The sequence below is a fragment of the Ostrea edulis genome, chromosome 5, assembly GCF_947568905.1.
Source record: "Ostrea edulis chromosome 5, xbOstEdul1.1, whole genome shotgun sequence".
Classification (NCBI taxonomy): Eukaryota; Metazoa; Mollusca; class Bivalvia; order Ostreida; family Ostreidae; genus Ostrea; species Ostrea edulis.
Window position 1 is genome coordinate 40,383,368 of NC_079168.1, and position 13,438 is coordinate 40,396,805.

Below are 13,438 nucleotides of genomic sequence, written 5' to 3' on the forward strand. Positions count from 1 at the left end.
CTCGTCTGCCTCATCGGCAGTTACGGCCCTGTTACAAGTCAAGTTTGAGTTGCGTTGCTGTTGAGTGACTCTTTAAAGATTTATGTGGCCATTCGACATATTATCCGCGGGAGCGGTCGTGTGGTTCCGACACAAGTATTGCACTATCACAATCAACATAGTTCTTGCTATGTATAATGAAGTAAGTACTGGGCCAAACCTTCCTCCCCCGTCCGTAATGAATCCTGCTGTCAAATGCACGCTTATAACATTAACCCAATTTCAACACCAAACCGTCTAAGTATTACTAGAATTCCTGAAGTTGGAATGCTATGATCGAGATATGCTGTATATAATTATTGTAATGCATTGTAGTGATTGCCTTGGACGTTTTTAAGTATTCATATGTGAAAATTTGTAAATGCTGACTTCCTAGAATTATATACCGTGTAGCGCTCAGCTAGAAAAGTAAAACCAGGGCCGTAAGTAGGGTTCTAAATCAGGGGAGGCAGGGGATTGGGGGCCGCCGATTGACTTTACGACTGAAAATGACACTTTTTAAATCCCAATTTATCATGTTTGTGTTTCATTTGTACTATGTAAAGAATCGTAATATGGTGTCAAAGACAAAGGTGCTTGTCTTCATTTTAAACATATATCCTATAATATAACATTTATATAATTTTATTTTCTTTTTTGCCAAAAAATCAGACGAGGCAGTTGCCTCGTCTGCCTCATCGGCAGTTACGGCCCTGAAAACTGGGTGTTAAATTACAGGCAAATGTTTTACAGTTACGGGAAGGGATTTGACATTTTCTCTATTTGCGAGTTCCGTGTTATACAAATTGATATTAGATAAGAGTACTTGACGTCATTTTCTGTTCGTCAAACTACTCGTAGCGTTTTCAGGGTTCATCAATCATGTCATCAATGTTTCTCCCGGATCTTTTATAACAAGACAATTTGGGAAAACCTCTAAAAGCCAATTGCTGTAGTTGCTGCTGCTAATATCATCACATATTAACAAGAGAATTACAAAAGATGTTTTCACACATAATAATACGTTCCTCCATTTACATGCTTGTGTAACATTTTTGAATAATTTGTTTCTGAAAGAATAAAGTCCTCAAGGTACTCACTGAAAATTAATAAACCGCGCACATGTCGCCGTGTAGGCGTGATATTTTCAACTCTGAAAATGGAATATCGCCCCCTGATTAAGCTATTAATAACTTAATGACGTGACGTACCATCAGGGATAGACTCGTTTACTTTCAGTTTACCTGCTAACCGATTGCAACGTACACGTGTTGTAAAACGGTTTCACTTTCACTGGAACTAGCCAGCGCAGGAGAGGACTCATCTCATATAATGTAAATATATTTCATATTTTAATGTAGAATAAGTATTTAATGTTTGAATCTTTCCAGTTCTGTATTGCAGTTTTAATGTTTTTCATCCATTCACATTTTAAAACGATGGAGGAGTTTTGTTTTTTGTTAGCAATTAACAACTTTCGTCGGTCTGTGATAAGACAAATGTGGTGGGAAAATTTCCTTATCTTGCAGGTATTGACAGAAGGTTTTACAGCATTGTGTACTGATACTATAACATATCTCGTTTTTCTTTGTTAAAGTCGCAGAAAAAGTAAACTAAATATATTTAAGGAATTTTCTGCAGTGATTGTGGATGTATATATATATAAGGCTACACAGGATGCTATACCTGTTTAAGTACGGGTTCTATAAATGTCAATACAAATTTTGAAAGGCTGTGGAAAGGAATGCATTTTCTGGGGTTTAATCAAAAGTTCTAAATCCTCGCGGTTTTACATTTCCCGTTTTATCCAATACATGTATATCCTCAATATTTCTACCCCTAGACGTGCTTTTCAATTTTGTAATTTATGATACAAGTAGTAAAAGGAACTAGTATAAATGTTGTAAATTCATTAATTTGATTGATATATATATCCAAACAGTACAATGCTTTAAAACGTATACATGTATATTAATTTACGCCGAGCATAGGCCTAATTGTACAGCCCTCCACCGGCAATGGTGACGTCATGAGGGGAAAATTCTCGAGCGGAACGTTAAACAATATAGAACTAACCAACCGTAATCGAACGTAAGGATTGCATCGAATCAATGCAATTATTCGCCAGTTGCGCGCATGTAGCTGAGGATAAAAGGCTAGAATCGAATCCCTGTATTATGTGTTATTTTTAAGATTAATTTTCAAAACAAATTCCGTTTTGGTATAATTAAAATCTTACTCACTCTAATACAAAGCATAAAGATCACATCAAATCGATGCAATTATTCTCCGGATGCGTGTATGTGGTCAAAAGGCTAGAATCCAATCCCTGTTCTAAGATTAAGTTTCACAACAGATTCAGTCTTGATATTCTTAAAGTCTTATTCAATCCGATACATCAACATATAAGTGGAAATTGATAGTGGTAGAATATCTTAGCTATTATCGTGGGGATCCGGGTTAGAATAGGTGCTCAGTACCCCTTGTTTGTCGTAAGAGGCGACTAAATGGGGCGGTACTTCGGATGAGACCGCAAAAACCAAATTTTGCAGCCCTTCACCGGCAATGGTGACATCTCCATGTGAGTGAAAAGTTCTCGAGAGGGACTTTAAACAACATACAATCAATCAATCATTCCTTACGGATGTAACCGAGTAGTTACAATTGTACATCTGGCTCTTGTTGCTAAGGCAATATTGTCCCGTGTCGTAAAAAGAAATCACGTTTTCATTATAATTGCTTTATGATTTATAATACGTAAACTGTCCCAACTTTAAAATGTATCAAATGAATACAACAAATTGTAGTTTGCATTTTTAAGTATATGTAGGTTCTTGTAGAAAGGTATGCATAATAATCCAGTTTTGATAAGGGAAAAAGGGATTGTAAGAGAAAACGCAGTCTTTTTATGTTTCGTGGTCTTTTGACGACACTTCAGAGAAATGCCATTGTTATCGTTTAACACTGGTTTACGATATTTATTAATGAAGTATGTCGGTGTCAGGGGCTACCGATTTCAGAGGTTTGGCGAGCAAAAATCAATGCATGCTGTGTGAGCCCGTCGGGTTAGTAAATGAAAGGTGAAGATAACGAACAGTGATCAATCTCATAACTCTATAAGCAATACAAAAAACACGAACCCCTGGATATACCAGAGGTGGAATCAGGTGCCAAGGAGGAGTAAGCATCACCTGTCGATCGGTTACACCCCCATAAGCCCTATATCTTGATCAGGTATACGGAGTTATCCGTAGTCAAAATCAGTGTGTCAAGAACGGCCTAACAATCGGCATGAAACACGTCAGACAGCATTCAACCCAATGATAGGTTGTATTGGCAAACAAGATCGTTATAACGACCATAAAATTTGCGAAATGCTGATTTCAATCGAGACTGTTGGAACCCCTGCACCATCAACTTCTTTGTCAGTAGCCTGCTTCGATTTAAAAACGGACCATATGCAGAACAAGCTCTTGCGTATCTAATCAGTTAAGAGATGTAAACACTATATGCAGGTGACAATGGAATATTGCTACATAAATATGGGAAGTTGACGATGGAGAAGTTGAAATCATCCCGTTTGTCATACAGTTGAGTTGGTAGTTATAGGATAATGTTCATTATCTTTACCCTTTTTCCTTTAACAATTAAGAGGAGAAAAAGTGAGCTAGACAGATACAATGGACAACATTACACGGATGTTTTACATGGATGTTGTCCACTGTATACATGGATGTTGTACTTTGATGATGTAAAAAATATCATACATTGCAAGTACTGTAGCAAAGATCAAGATAGTGCAAAATCCAAAGGTTCAGGGAAAATGTATAACTTTCTTGAACTTTAAGGTTGTTCACATTCCGTGTAGAAAGTATGAAATACCATAAAATTATAATTAGATAAGAAACTGACCATTGTGTATGTATATATATATATATATATATATATATATATATATATTTCAGCTCGCATATTAGGTGTTTTGTTATATTACCATTAGTACTTTATGGGCTAGTAACTGACGATCTTGGGCTTGTAACTTTGTTACTGCCACTAGCTCCTGGGCTAGTATTTAATTTTCTTAATTGTGCTGTCTGTGTGATGCTTAGCAGTTCATACCCTTATGTATTTTCAAAAAAATTAACTGGTTATACCTTCTTATTAAACAAAGAAATATACCGATAAACAAAAACCCTCGTGCTCTTAATTGCCTAGAATATTTGTATTCATTTTTGCGTGTTAATTACATATAGTTATGAAATGCATTAAAATGCAGTGTTAAGTTATTGCTAAATGGTTTGAATATGCAAAACTGCATGCACATTTCATATCGCAGAGCCTGAGAGGTCTTAACCATTCTAATGTAATGATTCTACTCTGTGTTTTCGCAACCTCTCAGCAACATTCTAATATTGTTAAGGATTAGTACTTTGTGTTTCTCGCAACCTTGCTGCAACATTCTAATGTTGATTAGTACTGCGTGTTTCTCGCAACATTCTTATATTGTTAGGAATTGTTACTTCGTTTTTATCGCAACATTGTGAACTAATATCTCATTGGATTATACATGTATGATTGACTTTTTAATCAAAGAAATAAGTGGGAATCCATGTTTCAGTGTAGATGTATGTTATATGAATGCTTATCGTGGTCATAACTCTCTATTCTACAAAGAAATAGTTTTGTTTGTCTGTTGTTTAATTTCCCATTTGAGAAGTTTTTACTAAAAATAGAGACGTCACCAGCTGTGGATGAATTGCTACAAATATTGACCAACGCATGCTCACAAGGCCGTAGCAGTGAAGGTTTTCTGTAATTGTGACGTCTGCCTTCACGTAGGGCCTCCTTTTTAAAATGTGCATGAGAGACGGGGAGTCGTTTGGAGAACCTCAATAACTTCCCAACACAATCTGCATTATTCTTACTACAATGTCTTATCGTTCAATGGTAAATGATCTTGTTCATTTGATATTGATTTCTCTACACATTTTTCATCGTTCAGTTTATAATTTTGGAATAGCCCTGGAGATGATTTATTGTGTCTCATTATCAGAACTACAGTCCACAGTGAAGGACGAATAATCTCAAGAAATCGTGTAAAAATTACATCGTTTTATGCCCACACAAAATATGCACACTGTTGGTGATGTGATGTCGATCAGATGGATGGAACCTCTGTTCTAGATTTAAGAAACTTGTTGGCGACGCCACAAGTTATAAAACAAGTGATTTTACACGTGTATAGTAGACACTGTATTCTGTACAATTTAAATAGTCAATTTTACTGCCTTTAAACTAGCTAAATACATTAAAATGAAAGAAAGTCGCCCGTTGTGTGACGCTGTGATTCTGAGAAGAGTAGCGTTAGGTCGACTTTACTCCCCCTCAAGAAATATCCTCCGTAAACATCGCGTCCCTTTCACACTAACAACAAACATGTTTAGATAACATGCATAATTTACTCAAGAATAATTATCGCCATTACGTCGACGCCAAACGTAGGGCATATTTGTTTGAAAGCCCGAATGAAAATTTTATGAGTTTAAAAACAGATCCTGTTTGTTAAAGGTCATACCTTGAATATTTCAATGTCTATATGCCAAGCCTAGGTTTTTGTGCTTTATTTTCCCCCCGATACTGTCATTCACTGTTCAATCGGTCACGTGTTTCTGAAATAAAAGATATGACGGTGTTCAGGTAAAACAAAACGAGTAAATTAAACCCAGGGGATGATTCCCAATGAATCTTTGATTGCATGACAACAGATCGATTTTGGATCTACCTCATGATATGTCAAAGAGCAAAACAAACTCCTTCGTCAATATATACGTAGAATGAAATTGGTACATGCACTCTTGCTATTTGAAGTACTCAAAAATAAATAAATAAACACCATTGATTTCCAATGAAAAAAACTTTTCATAATGACCTAGTTTTGAGATAATATAAACGTGAGGCCTCCATGAAGCTTCTCAGTTTTGATATTTTTTCTGTAGGGACCGTGAGAAGAGAGAGAAGGCGGGGCGGTTCCATGTAGAACTGCACCGAGACCGATCCTCCCGCACATTGGTGTCCCTCCCAGAGTCATCCCTGATTATGGATGAAGCCGGACCTTCCGGTCAGGGTATGTCAGGAGACATACCTCAGACATTCTTAGATGCTTCCAGTTTAAGGCACCTTCGGAGATCATCCTGGAACTTTGAAGAAGAAAATCCAGTGGGCATATCGAATTTTTCTTCACAAAGACCTACCATTTCTTATCCGTCTACTTCATGGACTGAGGTGTTGAAACCGTCTACGTCCGGCGATGCATTTAAAAAGTGTAATCAGCATTTTCTTCAGCCGGGTGTGATCAGCAATATAGGGTTTGACGAAACAGCTTCGAAAAGTGTGGATATCGGGATTGGTCAAGGTTCGTCAGCCACCCTGACTCGCCAGCAGAGTCTGGATGAAACGCTAGACTCGACTTCAAGGTCCACTTTATATGATCCGTTCCCAGGATTCATGAATGAGATGAGGAGCACGCGATACAGTGACAGAGGGCCGACCTGTTTTCCAAATGAAAGTGCTACAAGGTATGCTATGGATTAAATTGAATTGGTACAATTCTTATATTTCAATGGGTGCTGTGTTTCTTCATCCACAGTTTTTTCACTTGTTTAGAATTTATCGATTGTATCTCCTTATGATTTTCTAATTAAATTGTTTGTATTTTTAAAAATTCTACTAATTTTAGAAAGTAAACAAATAACGATTTTTTAAACGTCTGTCTTCATTCTTTCCTTGAGGATTGTGATGCGATTTCGTTTAGTGATGTAACTAGGGTGAAGTAGATATTGGTGTTTAAGAGAATAGTCAACATGCATAGTCATTCATATTACAGATAGTTTTGTCATAGTATTTGAACGTTTGCCCGAGTACTCACGTTTTCGCACATGTACTAGTGTTTTGTGACATCTTAATCACCTTGCCGGATTTACAACTTGTCTATAGATAGGTAAAATTTTCCGATGACTCAATGATTTCGTTACCAAATATGGTAATTTAAGGCAAACGTATATTCGTACGTATTCATGTTGTGAATGGTTTGTAAGGAACTGAACACATGCAGAATAGTGACAAAAATCTCGGGATTAATTTTGATGACGATCGTCTCACCGAATTGATACTAGATACCAAATCTGATCTTAGTGAAATAAAATAGAAGCATGCGGTATTACGATGCCAATAATTAAATACATGTACATGCGTGCATAAATACCAGTACTACAATTCGCCATTGTTCATGTTTTGGTGAAACATTTTTTATTACATGGCAAGTAATCTTTAAAACTATTTATTATGATGATCATTCTGTCAGGTACGGATCCGGATGGGCAATACAAGAGCATTCGTCCAGTCTGTCAGCTCCTTCATCTAGTCTGCCTGCTCCTTCATCCAGTTTATCAGCTCATTCGCCCAGTTTTTCAGCTTGTATGCATCCTGATATACAGGCGATATCGTCCCGCCCTAATATGGACTGTCTACAACGAGAATTCAGACCCAAAGGCCAGCAACAGCCTATTAAAGATCATGAAAGCGAGCTCGCGAAAACATATGATCAGCTGTATACCTTTACAAAGATAAAAACGGAACCTCAGGACTCGACAGGTCTTAACTTACAGGAAGGAACACATCCAGAACCTTCAATGAACTTACCTGAAAGGCCGAGTAGATCAACGTTTATCGACGATAGCACCTGCCTTTATGATGCCTGCTATAAGCTGGAAGGAAGGCAATCGCAACCTTCGATGGACTTATCCTTACGACCGCATAGGTCAGCATTTACCAGTGACAACACCTATGATGCCCTCTACAAACAGGCGAACCTTTCAGAGGCGAACTATGGACTCGGCAGGCGACGCAGAGCTAAAACAATGCATCGTTTGGCGTCATCTGCAAGTAAAGAAGAATCCGATGAAATGGTGACCACGTTTTCGTCTTCGGCCAATGAGCTGATTGGGTAAGTTGTTACCTTATGCTTTCTCTCTCTCTCTTTGTTAGAGGTGTTATAGTATAGCTTTAACCCGTCTGTCATCCTGTGGAGACCCGGGTTAGAAAAGGTCCTCAGTACCCCTTGCTTGTTGTAAGAGGCGACTAAATGGGGGCGGTCCTTCGGATGAGACCGCAAAAACCCAAGGCCCCGTGTCACAGCAGGTGTGGCACGATAAAGATCCCTCCCTGCTCAAAGGTCGTAAGCGGTGAGCATAAACATAAATTTTATAACCCTTCGCCGGTAATGGTGACGTCTCTATACGAGTGAAAGATTCTTAAGGTTAAACAATATACATCCAAGTGGACTTGAAGCACTTCCGACAGTTTCTGTTGTCATTAGTATTCCAGAGTTATGGGACTTTGATCGTAAACATTTTTCATTGTGTAGATCCGCCTGTTATCACACAGCATTCCTTGTCGGTGTCCTTATATGGGGATCTAGATTTATCATTACTTAGTAAATGTTGGTAATTTTTACATATTCTAAGCCGGACATGCAATCATCTGAATTTTTTTTTGCAACATGAATTAACAATCTATGAGAACAATTCAGCAGACAGTTAGTTACGATGGATCAATCTTAACGCATTGGTTACTTATGAAAATACACGTAGTGAGTCGTGAACCCTACCCAAGGTCGTTTGTTGAAGGTCAACGGAAGTTAAATGATTGTATCTTGTTTAACGTCTCACTCATATGGGACGTCACGAGAGCTTCAAATTTAAATTCAAATTTTGCTCGACGCTTATGGCCATTGAGCAGTGAGCGTTATTTAGCGTGCCACACCTACTGTGACACAGGACATCTGTTTTAAGGTCATCTCCGAGGACCCGTAACATTCACACCTGATGCCGAGCGTTTGTTGATGGAACTGTCACTACCTGTTTTAACGACTTAGGTCTGTCGCGGCCGGCATTCGAACCCCGGCCTTCCGCATGCGGTGAAATTAATACATGTAGAAATAAGATGACCACCCTTACAATGCCACATTTGGTGGAGGTAGAGAGGGGACTTGCTGAGTGGTTAGGTTTCTAGTTTACATGTTTTTGTTTGAGTTAAAGATGTAGGTGAACCCTGCTGTGATTTGGGTGAGTGCATCGTCGTGCGCTCCTCTGCCCTATGAAAAGGAAGAGGAACGTACGTTTCAGCCGTGGCTTGCGACGATGGGATGAGTGTTGTGACCCTTTTGTTAGCACTGCATTTCAGACGTTATAGTGTAGTATCATTAAGTTTGGAAGAAAGTGTAGAAATGCCAAGGTGATGAAAAGACGAGAAAAAATCAGGAAGGAGGTGAAATATATTTACTAAGAATTAACTGCGTGGTAATTCAATGTATCATTAACCTTTCATATTTATTTTGATACATATATATCTTACAAATAAACGTCAAAATTGTCAAGTATGACATTAACAGTCCATAATTATTTGCAGAAAAATAGATCACATGCCAAGAATATTAATATGTGTGGTAAATTTTGTGTTAAAACATAATTTTATGATTTATTGTTTACGAAAACGTTGAATTCGAACTGTCCGTCGAGTTTTTTTATTGAGCATATACCGGATAGTTTGGTACAAATGATCAAACTATGTTGATGTTCATACACATTTTTTTAAATTCATATACTCCTTGGATAAGACATAAGTTCAAAGGCAAAATACGAACCTGGACAAGGGCAATAATCCCTGTGTGCTTGTCACAATCCACACTGACAATACCATGCAAAACTGTTGATATATATATGGATGTTCAAGTCTCATATCTATACAATATATAGCATGTTTATCTATGAAAGGTGAAATAACGAACAGTGATCAATCTCATAACTCCTATAAGCAATACAAAATAGATAGCTGGGCAAACACGGACCTCTGGACACACCGGAGATGGAATCATGTGCCTAGGAGGAGTAAGCATCCCCTGTCGACCGGTCACACCCACCGTGAGCCGTATATCTTGATCAGGTAAACAGAGTTATCCGTAGTCAAAATCAGCGTGCCAAGAACGATCTAATAATCGGTATGAAACACGTCAGACAGCATTTAACCCAATGATAGGTTGTATTGGCAAACTAGATCGATTGTTATAACGACCATTGAATTTACGAAATGCTGACTTTAAACAAGACTGTTGAACCCCTGCACCATCAACTTGTTTGTCAGTAGCTTGCATCGATTTAAAAACTGACCATACGCAGAACAAGCTCTTGCGTATCGATATCGAATCAGTTGAGAGATGTAAACACCATTTGCATGTGATAATTGAATATTGCTACATAAATATGAAAAGTTGACGATGGAGAAACTGAAATCGCCCCGTTTGTCATAAAGTTGAGTTGTTAGTTTGTCGTTAATATCTACTTTCAATATAATATGTAAGCATGAAACAGAAGTGGACGACTCTGTGGTGTCTTTTATCTCAAGTTCACAGGGATATATCGAATCAACATATGAATGAAAGTTATTATTGTTAATAGATAAAACGTCGTCGATATATCTAAATGTCGAATTGAAGGCCACAGCGAGAGATGTTTTCTTCTCACGTAGAAGTTTTAGAATAAATCCTGCTTCATATGATTGATTGATTAAATATTGTTTAACATCCCTCTCGAGAATCTTTCACTCATATGGAGACGTCACCACTGCCAGTGAAGGGCTGCAAAATTTAGGCCTATGCTCTGCGCTTACGGCCTTTTGAGCAGGGAGGGATCTTTATTGTGTCACACAAGCTGTGACACGGGATCTAAGTTTTTTGCGGTCTCATCCAAAGGACCGCCCCATTTGGTCGTCTCTTACGATAAGCAAGGGGTACTGAGGACCTTTTCTAACCCGGATCCCTACGGGACTGCTTCATATGAATATTAAAACAGGTCAGCTAACAAAGGAGCACAATTTTTGCCCATGGGGTTTCCAACAGACTGTTGGAAGACCTGATTACCAAAGACCACGAAGATATTGTCAATGAGGAACTCAAGCATATTTTTTATTTCAACTTCAGAGTAGTTGTGCATGGAATCAAAGCGGTTTTAACAAAATGATTTTGGGGATGACTGATCACTAGATATGGCTATTTCTTTTTCCATTTTTGTTGAAGAAGCAACTGTCTATGATGTCAAAAAGTCTAGTCTTTACTTTATCTTGAGGAATGGTCCTGTAAAGTGTTCAAAAGTCATATGTTTCGATGTTGTTGATTTGAGAAGTTTTGCGATTTCAAGTCTACAAAATGTTCTTTAGATTTGTTTTAGAATCCACATTTGATTTACACCATTTCTGGCATATGTAGTGGCACAGTACGTTTGAAGTTTCTCTTCACAGCTGTTAATATTTTCGTGAGGAGCAAAGATAGGGCCTTGGTAGAGCACATACTGGATCCAGCAATGTATCTTTGTTTGCAAGGGTTATGTAGTTTAGGAATACAGTATAGGTACGGTAACTCATATTCATTCGACCCATTGATTGAGATATTAAATATGTCTAAAACTGAAGCATGGTTTTGAAAGAATTTCCTCTTTTGAAAGGACAGTTGGAGTATAAGTACGATTACCAAAAGTGGAATTAATGCCAAGTTCGTTTAAAATACAGCTGTAATAATGAAACTTGACGAATCGTTAAATGAATTTGGAGATAAATCGTCATATTTTAATCCAAAGTTACCAAAGAATCGATTCATTGCTCAAGATCGATGACAATAAAGTGAGAATTACTTTGACTGAAAATTTCAGACTTAACTGTTTAACGTCCCACACGAAAATTTCTCACTCATATGGAGACGTCACCATTGCCGGTTATACGTATATTCCCATGTAAAAGTTTTATATCCTATTGTGGCCCCTGCCTAACCCCGGGGGCCAGGATTTTAATAATCTTTAATCTGAACTTACTGGAGATGCTTGCATATTAATATGACTGATCGTGGTTCTGTCGTTTTTGAGAAGACAACGACAACAGACGCCAGACAAAGCTCACTTCAGTCTTTGGCTCAGGTGAGCAAAAAATGTTAAATCTCCATTTTGTATTACGATTCATGCTTAACTATCTAGATATCAGATATATGTATTTACAAAGGCCCTATCAATGTAAAAAAGGACTGGTCTCAGGAGAGTGTGAAAAAAATCTATTGAACACGATACCTAAAGGTGTTTCATTTTATGTTCTCTTCGGGTGTCACTGACGTTATTGTAAAACAAATTAGCGGTTCTAGGTTGTGCTTGTTTTTTTTTTAATAACGTTCTCTGATGTCCATCGGAGGTGAGGAAAAGGCTCAACTTTCAATAAATGGATTGTAGCGCCTATTGTCAGTTGAAATATGAAATAAGCGAAGACCATAGAACAAATTTCCGAGAAGCATGGCACTCCCTTTAATTCGTTGATAATAGGTGGGGAAATGTGTTACACTGCGTTACATACAGTACTTTATCTAACAACAAGTGTGCAACGTGTTCATATTCTTAACTTCAGATAACTATTCAGCTCTCCATTCCATGTTTGTCTATTTGATTGATTCTCGCTCTCTCTATATATTTTGCTTTAGGGTTACTCAATATTTAGAATTGTTGAATGGAGTTTAAGTTAGTTCAAAATTACACTAGGATATGTGGCTTCATTTGAAATGACAGCTAACCAGCAAATACGATCAGAAAATGACGTAAATAAAATGTAAAAACCTAATTTTAGCGCACAGTTGTCCGTCTGTAAACTTTTCACATTTTCGATCTCTTCTCAAGAACCACACGGCCAATCCCAACCCCGCTGACCACAAACCATCCTAACGTAAAGGGAGTTATAGTTTTATGAAATGACGGACAAAGACACCTTTAGATGTGGGATAATTAATAAATGATAAAATAGGGTTGGAGGTTGGATGTTTTACAAATATTCTCAAGAACCAGTGAACCAGAAAAGCAGAAGCATTCTTATGTAATGAAAATTCAAGTGTGTACAAACATTTTATCTCTAGCCAGGGCGGGACCACAATGGAATTTTAGATGAAACGAAAGTTTAGAATACTAATAATAGCCAGAAGGGTACATCTGTCAAATTCTATATAAGACCCTTATGTAGTTTAGAGTGTAAATTCAGGTGTATTTTTTTCCCGCACGCTCAAGTTTGTTCCGCGTGGCCAGGGCGCGGTCATGTTGGACACAGGAAAATGCAATCGCTCTGGTGGTCCAGGTGTCCTTGATCCGCTCCCTGATAAATATGTCAATTTGAGAGCGGATCAAAGATCTGATTTTAGAATACAGAAAGTTATGTACACACATTATGTAAAGTTCAAAGCGGACACGTATCAAAACGGACCCTGTTTTGAAATTACAATGCTACTTGTATTCATTATTCATCTGTTCGCAATCATAAATCACAACTGTATACTTGTTCTATAGGGAAG

General features: G+C 37.7%; 1 protein-coding gene and 1 long non-coding RNA gene across 2 annotated transcripts; one reads left to right on the forward strand and one right to left on the reverse strand.

The window, feature by feature from the left end:
- The first annotated feature begins 1,224 nt into the window (after positions 1 to 1,224).
- LOC125650981 (uncharacterized) lies at positions 1,225 to 8,034 on the forward strand. The gene is made up of 3 exons (XM_048879575.2): positions 1,225 to 1,352; positions 6,015 to 6,593; positions 7,379 to 8,034. Coding segments are annotated over exons 1-3 (1,227 nt in total). The 5' UTR covers positions 1,225 to 1,350; the 3' UTR covers positions 8,025 to 8,034.
- Positions 7,301 to 8,138, reverse strand: LOC125650982 (uncharacterized). Its single transcript, XR_007361215.2, has 3 exons — positions 8,033 to 8,138; positions 7,717 to 7,953; positions 7,301 to 7,541 (listed from the first exon to the last, which is right to left on the reverse strand). It is a non-coding gene; the product is annotated as an uncharacterized LOC125650982 (long non-coding RNA).
- Between the last annotated feature and the right edge of the window lie 5,300 nt (positions 8,139 to 13,438).

What these genes read in the sequence shown, in the direction of transcription:
- LOC125650981 (XM_048879575.2), top strand. An exon ending in CCAAATGAAAGTGCTACAAG is followed by an intron (nt 6,594 to 7,378) that starts GTATGCTATGGA and finishes TCATTCTGTCAG; the next exon opens with GTACGGATCCGGATGGGCAA.